This window comes from Triticum dicoccoides, chromosome 5B (genome assembly GCF_002162155.2).
Source record: "Triticum dicoccoides isolate Atlit2015 ecotype Zavitan chromosome 5B, WEW_v2.0, whole genome shotgun sequence".
NCBI lineage: Eukaryota > Viridiplantae > Streptophyta > Magnoliopsida > Poales > Poaceae > Triticum > Triticum dicoccoides.
This window is the reverse complement of record NC_041389.1, coordinates 476,829,496-476,839,262: the sequence shown is the minus strand read 5'-3', so window position 1 is coordinate 476,839,262 and position 9,767 is coordinate 476,829,496. Positions and strand designations below refer to the sequence as shown.

The 9,767-nt window shown below is 40.3% G+C and overlaps 1 protein-coding gene across 1 annotated transcript; it reads right to left on the bottom strand.

The window, feature by feature from the left end:
- Positions 1-423: 423 nt before the first annotated feature.
- On the bottom strand, positions 424-8,889 carry LOC119310952 (DNA topoisomerase 3-beta). The gene is made up of 15 exons (XM_037586572.1): positions 8,821-8,889; positions 8,632-8,688; positions 7,964-8,067; positions 7,542-7,635; positions 6,975-7,074; positions 6,347-6,590; positions 5,736-5,898; positions 5,541-5,660; positions 5,094-5,173; positions 3,751-4,029; positions 3,379-3,547; positions 3,156-3,284; positions 2,819-3,031; positions 1,509-1,688; positions 424-1,181 (listed from the first exon to the last, which is right to left on the bottom strand). The coding sequence occupies exons 1-15, from the start codon at positions 8,839-8,841 to the stop codon at positions 531-533; spliced, it is 2,604 nt and encodes an 867-aa protein (XP_037442469.1). The 5' UTR covers positions 8,842-8,889; the 3' UTR covers positions 424-530.
- Between the last annotated feature and the right edge of the window lie 878 nt (positions 8,890-9,767).

The window sequence follows — 9,767 nt, the reverse complement described above, 5'->3', positions numbered from 1 at the left end:
TCTTTTGGCACTGACCTTGTCGTGGCTGTAGGAGGAGGATGGCAGCAGGAGGAGCCACCGAGGGCCACCCCCAACACGCCGCCCCCCTCAACCACACCGCCCCAAGGGGCATCCCTGGCAAGGGCACCAAGCGCCGAGCCCATGCGCACGGAGGGGGGGAGGGGGACTTGGGCGCTGGTGGCTCCGTCCCGGCAACAGATGTTGGCGGGGAGGAGGCCACTTTTTCTCAGCCCGGCACGGGTAAGTCACTGCAATCAATATGCCCCATGTACAGTACAAGCAAAAAAAATTAACCGGCAACTACGGATTGATCAAAGGAAGCCAAAGCTGCTGAGGTTAAGACCAAACCTGTGTAAGCATTTAGATATCAACAGGCTATGATGCCAGAAGAGCATCCCTGCATTTCTTCACAAAATGGACAATGCACCATTTATGCATAAACTTTGCTAGATGCAACAGAACATAACACTATATATATGAATCATCATGTCTTACAGAGTAGGGTTACAGGTCAAAAACAAAAAGGCTAATTAGAAATCTCTGAAGCTCATCTTAGGATCATCGTGTCTCGAGTTCCCCCGCCTTCCCCTACCCCGGCCGCCTCTCCCTCGTCCCCTGCCCCTACCTCTCCCCCTGCCTCTCCGCATAAAGAATGACTTCCCATGCTTCATCTCAACGAGGGAATGTAACAGCTCATCACACAAGATACAACCCTCATGCAAAGTAGCTCCATCTTCAAGAGGGGTGGCTTTCTTGTTGAAGTCGACTTCAATGATAGTTGACTCACATGTTGGGCACCTCTTATCTGTAGTGGTGATCCTGTGAGCGGCATGTGGGAGTAGCACGACGCAGTTACACGTGTTGCAGAGAAGCCGCCATTTCGGTGCGCTAACTGGATCGAGAATCAGGGTACCGCTACACTCTGGACAGGCACAAACTCCCTGGGTGATCATTGATTGCTTGCATGTCGGGTGCGGGCAAAGGAAACATGGCATGCCAGCCCCTTTCCCAACCTTGCCGGTGTCATCAAGCTTGAGTGCGCCAAAAAGTTTGTCGATGCCTTCGAATGGAGGACTATTGTAGCAACAGGGGCATAGTGGAAAAGATTTTGCATCGGGGCCCACCATTGAGAACAGAAGCAACTCAAAACCATCAAGGGGGCAAACAATTTCCTTGTAAAGCTGGAAAGGATAATATCATTAATCAACCAAGTATACGTGAACTGACACTTGGCAGAACAAAGCATAGAAGATCATGCACTTTTTATAATTATTATATCAAAAAGGTCAATACAGTAACTATGGTCAACATGAAGCGTGGTAAAAGAATGTTCACCATGACATACCGAAATGGTGAACATAAAATAAGGCAAAACAAATGGTAACAGAACGAATGGCAATGAATAAGAAAAACTGAAAACTGCAAAGACAGGACATCATGCTTAAAAGTAAAATAACAATCACATAACTACTCAGAAAAAGGGGAAGAGAACTTAGTAAAGTAACCACCTTAATAGAACCATTCTGGGGAAGATAATAGACCTCCTCACAAGTTACACAATACATCCTCATTGGCAGAGTGGAAATATATTTCATATAACGACCACATTTTCCGCACTTGCTCAATAGACGCCCAGAGTCTGCCAGAGGTGAAAACTGTGCTTCGAACAAAGTATCCATGTTTTCAATCTGCAAGCAACACAGTTCATTATAAGAAACTAGGAGTAGAAGAAAAGCATCCATGTCAATCATTATCATCATGTGCAAAGGAATAGTTCAATAGTCAATTGTAAAGATGGATGTAATTGCAGAGCATTTACTAAGAATCTAAAAATTTATAACAACTCAAACACGTCATACCTTGCACTTGTGCTTTAACTAAAATTTGCCAACATTTTCTAGGTATGGATTAATGAGTTGTTCACTTAATGATTTGGAAATGCAGATGTACTCCCTCCGTAAACTAATATAAGAGCGCTTAGATCACTAAAATAGTGATCTAAACACTCTTATATTAGTTTACAGAGGGAGTAAATAGTAAAATAAGCAAATCTAACAATTGGAGTCGGTCATTTGCCACTCCAATGGTACTTCTCAATGAGTTGCTATTTCCACCATAATAGAAGTTTTGGGACTCCACAGAGCAAAATTACACTGGGAATGTTGACAGATTGTCAAGTGCCGATCTTTAAGGTGGCAAATGACCAGCTGTCTCTTAAAAACAATACACCGCATATAAAACCATAATAGTTTTTCAAATTAAAGTCTGAAACATTTGTTCTAACTTAACAATCTTATTATATTTACGAACAAACGGGCACGAGCTCTGCCTAATTACTTTATTTATAGAAGGGGAAAATAGATTATGTACAGAGTGTCGCCGGCAAGTAAAGGCCCTGCTGAAGGCCGACCAAGCAACTGGAGAGGGAAAGCTAACTCACATTTACAAACACTGAAACAGCCAAATGTAGCTAATAGGGACAACTAAGCACTTTGGCCTGCCCTCTCACACTATATTGATAAATATTGGTTGTTAAAAACAGGTTGGGACACTGAAGATTGAACAGAACTTAGCAACACAACGAGAAGTAAATATGTGGATCATGTGTTCCTCTGTTTAAATACATCAGCCAAATACAAGAAAACATGGTATTCTTTGCAGGGTTTATGCTTGATGCGGCTTTGGAAAAAGCTTAAGAACCCAATCAGGTTACTGAACATATATATTTTGGAAGATTATGCAAGTATGCTCAGGGGAAATATATAAGAATGCAATTCACAAGACATCAAAATCTCATACTATTAACATAATAGACTACCTTCTTCACAAAATAAGAGTACTTTCTCATAAACTGTTGAAGAACATGTTGAATGACTTGAAGATGATCAGCTTTGCCTTTTGCAATTAGAGTAATCTGTTGCTCAATAAAGCTTCGGATATCTGGCAGGCAGAGATCAGCATCAATACACTGGTATCCTCTTATCAGGGTAGTTCCCAGGGCTGTTGGTACTAATCTCCTTCCAGAATTTACCTTCAATAAAGATGAGGAGCTGCATTTACTCATGTGTATATTTGCATATTTAAGCAGGCATTCGGTGTTGAATTCACTGCCATAAGATGTCAAAACTGTCAGGATAGAAAAGCCCTCAACTAACCTGGACATAATTACGCTCCGAAATGTTGTTAATATGGACAGGAATTGATGCGTCTGTGCCTATGCCATTCTTCTCCATGAGAGAGATCAATTCACTCTCACTAAGGTAATCAGGAGCCGTGGTGCTTCCCTTAGTAAAGAATAAATATCCGTCAGTAATCTCACATCCAAATAAAAAGCAAGCTCAGGTGATGTGAGGCTGTGAGCAAACTCATAAGCCTTACCTCGTATATGTCAACCTTATGTATACTAATTGTGTCCCCTTTTTTAAATGTTGGAAGATTATTCTCACCCACAGCCAGCCATGGCATAATAGATGTAAATCCTTTGGAAGTGACTCGGTGGCCAACACAACGGAAAATCTCTCCACCTGAAGTGAACTCAACTGCAGTCCTGCAAACCATTTTTCCCAGAAAGGAAGATGTTAATCACTAGTTTCATCAATAATCAATAAAGCAAGAGCTGGATTGATATATTACAAAAGAACAAGACATAAATTTAGATATGGAATCAGCAAATAATGCATGTCATGGCAGATGGGACAATAATACATATAATTTAGCAACCAAATGCAAATATGAATACTCGTGCACTACCTTGTATATCTACAATCATGACTGACAGTGCCAATAAAATGCTGGCATATGTACTGGTACAGCCTCCATGCATCAGTTTCCAAAGCTTCTTCTGGTGCTAATCTCATTGGAGTAATTGGGGGATGGTCCCCAACGTCATGACCTTGACGAGGCTTAACAAAACCGGCATCCATCAGCGTCCGGACATTATTGGACCACAAAGGATTGTGTGCTAATGTAGAAAGTACACTTCTAAAATCAAACGATGCTGGATAGGCAGTGCTCTCTGTACGCGGATAACTGTATAAAGATAATTATTAGAGCTTCAGCAGGAAATTGAAAAAAAGATACATTATAATCAATTGTACATTAGCACCTACTCCCTCCATCCCAAAATAAGTGTCTCAACTTCAGTACAACTGTAGTACAAAGTTGTACTAAAGTTAAAGGCACTTATTTTGGGAGGGAGTATTATGCAATTTTTCAGCTGTAGTAAAAAGGTGTCTAAGTCAGATGACAATCTACACTCATAAGTCATAACTACAACAAGTTGACTACAGATTTACAAAATTTCTAGATGAAATTTAAAACATTATCCTGTGTACTACATATGACATCGTAGAGAGTAGTGCAAGGTTGGCCCTTAAATGACGCCTACAATAAAATAAGACCATGTCAACATATAAACTCGACATAAAAAAGTTCATACAGGAACAGTGGGCAAACAGGTGTTACTAATATGATTTAATTTAATATATTATTCCTCAAATAATTGTATGTCTATTAGAAGTTTAGAACAGGATTTACAAAACCAACACTGCAAATTATTGACCAGTGACTAAGGCCATGGGTTCCATGTCAACATCAGTTCAAAGAAAACCCTCTAGGGTTGCAGATAAATTTCTAAGGGCACATAGAGTCTCTACGCTCTATTTGTACAACACAGCCAAGTCAGACTACCTGTGAAATATTTTAACTGTTAATAATTAATCATACTATTTATATGATAATGCTAGCAGATAGAATGTATATGGTAAGTTGGTAAAACTTTTGCTAATACTCAGTTTCCTGAAACTGTTGAATTTCTCAGTCCCCCCATATTGCACAGGATTTAGCCTACAATTGCACGCTTGGAAGGTGTGCAGCTTTAGTTCATGTTAGTGCAATATTTTAGTTTGAAGGTTATACATGGAATTACATGGAGATGAAGATGGTTGGATGTTGATCCCAAAGCTTACAAAAGTGACTGAGATTTAAGAAACTTCAGGCAAATTATGAATAGATCGGATCCATATGTTAAATAGCTCATGCCGACTTCAAAATAACTAACATTTTCCATAGAAAGGGGGACACATTTCTGAAACCTGATGTATCCTTGAGTGTAAAGCCGCTCGGCCAAGTGCATGGCTGTCTGGGGTCCAATACCTAGCGAACTCGATGCAACCTGGGATAAAGAGCAAATACTCAGCACACTAAAACATGAAACTGATTCAATGATTGGAGAAACTCTATCTAAGCGTATCCTAGAACTAGAAGCCCATTTTATACTCAAACGGATGCCCTGGTGCGCATTATGATCAACATAAGTCAAGCGATATCCAACAGCATAATCTTGGTACTAGATTCCATTTAAAGGTCATCATAATGTAACCTAATATGAAATTGCAATATCAATACAAAGGTCCAAACAGAAGTGAGCAATGCACCATTCACAGGTAAGGACAACTTTGTAGGCAACAAAGTGAAATGGCAATCCATACAAACATCGTATTAAACAAGGAAAAACACTGCCAGCATTAGAACTATCGCACCTTAAGCAGATTCACAGTATTAAGACCAGGCGGGCGGGCTTTGCACTCTTCCTTCACTGATATATCTGTTATTTTTAGAGCTCCATCACTGGCTACCATCTTTTGGAACATTACAGTAACCTGTGAAATTGAATGATGAACATGCTGAGAATACTTGGAAGGATGAAGTCAAATCACTAAGGTATGGGATCTTACATCGAAATCAAAAAGTTTCTTCCTGTCCCATTCTAGCTGTATTTCATCACCATCTTTGATAATGTAAGTTCTCAAAGACCAGAATTTCTCTGGTTTGAATGTGTTAATTTGCTGATAGCGCTGTACACAGAATCCAAGCGTAGGTGTTTGACAGGGACCGTACCTAGTTTAGAAGGAAAAAAACAATCATAAGACTGAATTCTGCAGGAGATTCTTGAAGCATGGATTAATCAAAGCCTTAAGCAACAAAAGTGAATGATGGTTGCAATTCAAATCTCTCCCTGTAAATCCAGATGAATCATTCAAACACAAAAGCATAAACATCGCACTTTCCAACATGAAAACACAAGTCAAGGCATACTTACGTTACTTGCACTATCAAATTTATAGAAAGTGTCAAAAGCAGAATATTTGGAAAGGTTACAAAACTCAAGAGACTGAGCAAAAGGAACTTCCGGGAAAAGGTGATAAACATTGAAAACACAGATAATTAGATACAAAACCTGCAAGGAGTACTTGAAGAATGTAGATGGTATTTTCTTGTCAGAAAATTAATTCAGTATGCAATTGGTTAATAAATTTGTATAGCTAGAGGGAGATAGGGAACTCACGAAATGACTCTTGAGTCGAGATTTCCATATTTTCCTTGAAAATATCGGGTCTGAAATCGAGTAAATGCTACTCCTACCTTCAAGTCTATTTCTTGCCGAGCATCCACCGCTAGTGCCTCGTCTTTGTTTGGCAACACAAGATTGTCCATAGCATTTGATATGTCTTTCTCGGTAACAGATGAAAATTTAGCTCGAAATATTCTTCTGCCAACCTCATTCTCAGGAATCCCGGTGCAATTAATTACTGAAACATACGATTAGCATTGTTATTACATTAGTTAGGTTGTGAGAGAACCGAGCAAGTCGTGTATGCAAAAGTAATGAATGAAGACCACTCATATCAAGTACATTAGTCAGGGAAAAGTAAAATCTCACATACACCAAATAATTTCAATGGGTTATAGATACTCCTTGGGGAAAGAAAAGTTATGTATAGCTTTGAGAAATTCAAAGCAATCTAACTAATCCAGCAGTTAATTTAGTTCAGCAGAGCATCTTGCCATCTATTTCTATGGAGTCCAGATCGTTTCTATCTCTATGGAGTCCAGCTCTTTCTAGACCAACCGAATTTCTAGTACAGAACTAGATAGGATAAGATGCACATATATTGCAGAACTGAAAACTATACCTTCAAAGCATATGTTTTCCCCTTCTCGGTCGCAGTCAAGCCAAAGTACCAAATAGGTGCAGCCTCGAGCTTCCTGGGCTAGATGCCTGTGGATATGAGCCTTCAAGAGATACATGCATCAGTTTGTATTTAGATACGGAAATGGGACTCTAGCGATGGTGGTACTTGTGCATGTATTGTCCTAAAACTTAAGAAGAGGCATTTCAGTATTTCATTTTCACCCACCATTTCCTTTACAAATTTATCCAAGTAATACAACTGGGAGTTCTTTTGTGGTAGGACAGTAAATTTGTCAGTTTAGATTCTAGAAAGTAGAAACTACATCAAAAAGCCAAGTAAACACTCATAGAGAAAAGGATGTGAAATAGGATGTCCGGGAGTTGGTTAAACTGTGTAGTAGATCTACCATAGTACCATCTACAGGTAGAGTAGAACTCGTGTATGAATGTGCAATATATATGTAGAACTAACTGAAGTTGTTCTTGCATAATTGAGATTGTTTGATTACTCCTGGGTCCTGTTGTTAACTGAGTTGTATTCACTAATTAGTGTTATAAAATGCACTACCTTTGGGTTGCTCTCAGATCTCAGAACTGGAGCATTAAAAAGGTCCATCGGATCAGTCCCTTCCCAGTTCTGATATGCAGGTGGGAAATCAACACTGCAAAAGACGAGGCATCGAGTAAAGAAAATGGACACAAAAGAACTTATTGTCCAAGGTTAGAATTGTGGTGAGCAACTGCAATGTTCATTCAGCTAAAGTGGAATAAGTACTTATATATTTTGTGTAAGGTATCAACTTTGCAGATATGCAATGGTCTACCACGTGTTCATGTCTGTAACCTGTATCAAGACTGATATGAAGAAAGTGTATGCACATGAACTCAAATGCATTACGTAGTTAAGAACTAGAATGGACTAGAGCTAGTGCATCAAGTGATGCAACTGTGATGAAGGATATTGGAAGAATTGAGGAAGAAATGCAGGACCTGAAGACATGTCCGATGACTGATGTCACTCTGAAGAATGCATGAGAGCCCTGAAACATCCCATCAAACTCGTGGACATCGGTACTTCCCCTCCGGGTAGACATCTGCACAAACGTTGACAATTTTGAATTGTGCAGTGAGAGTGAAATGTTAGAGCACCGAATGCTCATTTGTTTTCAGGCCACCATGATATAGCCCGCATATGCGGTGTGGTAGCAGCTATCCGGAAATGCGTATACCCCTTCCCTTCACCCCGGAAGTGATGATTTGATCATTAAACAATTTTTCGCACTAAGTTCAATTTTGATTTGCAAAATTGGGAGCATTAAGCAGCATAAGGAAAAAATGATTCTATTGTCAGTGCAACCAGTCCTATCAGCTCCCTACTAGCATTCCCTGAATCTCACTGGAGCTACTCTACAGCGACAATGACCTCAAGTACTTCCAAGTTCCAACACCGAGCCATTACAAGGAGAAGCCTTTTCGTGGAGGGGAAACCTGGGCTGCAAGCAAACCCGGCTTCCGTGAACCATAAACTTGCCGTTAGGGCTCGGTCCTATGCACTGTCGTCGATTTCGAGTTAGAACCACAGCCAAATTAGTCGCCGGGGAGAAAAATTATCACGGTCGTGGGAGGATTGGGCGCGGGAGGGAGGGAGGGAGACTTACGCGGCCGCCGGAGAGGGCGGAGGCGATGGAGAGCGCGATGCTGGGCTTCTCCGCGACCTGCAGAGACGGCGACCCGAGCGTGAGAAGGTCTGGAGAGTAGGGTTACTGCGGCCGCCATTAGCAACGGCGCGGTGCTTAGCCTCGGTAAGCTGCGCGCCGGCGGCGGCGGCGGCGGCGGCGGGTGCTTACCATTAATACCTTGGGCGCCATGGGGACGGAAGGAGAGAGAGAGTTTTTTTTTTGAGGGGTAGGAGAGAGAGAGAGTCTACCGGTCTAGACACCCTTGTGGTCGTGTGTCGACAAACCTGGCCAAATGGGCCGGCCCGGCACGGCCTGAGTTATACGGGCCAGGCACGGCATGGCCCGGCTAGGCACGCTAACTACACAAGCCGCGCCGGGCTGGCATGTGGTGCTGTTTCAACGGCCAGCCCATTTCGGGGTTTCACCCCAACCAGTTTTTGGGAAGGTTCCGGAACCGGGTTTTTCTGGTTTTCTTTCGTTTTTTGCTTTCTTTTTCCTTTTTCCTTTTCTTTTTGTTCCATTGTTGTTTTCTTTTCGTTTTAATTTTCCTTTCTGTTTTACTGTTTTTGTTTTTAATCTTGATTTTTAAATTTGTGATAATCTTCTAAATTCGTGAATACTTTTAAAGTCACAATTTTTTTATGAAATGATGAACCTTTTTTTAAGTCGTGATTCTGTTTTTACAAATCGTGAGCAATATCTTAAATCATGAACTTTTTTCAAAACGTGACCATTTTTCTAAAATCATGAATATGTTTTCAAATTCACGTATTTTTTCTCGAAATCTTGAATATTTCTTGAATCATGAACATTTCTTAAATTCATGCCCAATTTTGTTGAAATCATGAAATATTTTCAAATTTGCCATCATTTTTTGCAAATTCGTGGCATTTTTCTGAATCCACAAACATTTTTTGAAATCATGAACATTTTTTGAAAACGCAAACATTTTTTGAAATCATGAACATTTATGAAACTGTGAACATTTTTAAAATGATGAAACTTTTTTGAAATCTTGAACATTTTTTTAAATCATGAACATTTTTTGAAATTCATAAACATTGTTTTTACAAATTCGCGAACATTCTCTTGAGCCGTGATTTTTTTTTATTCTC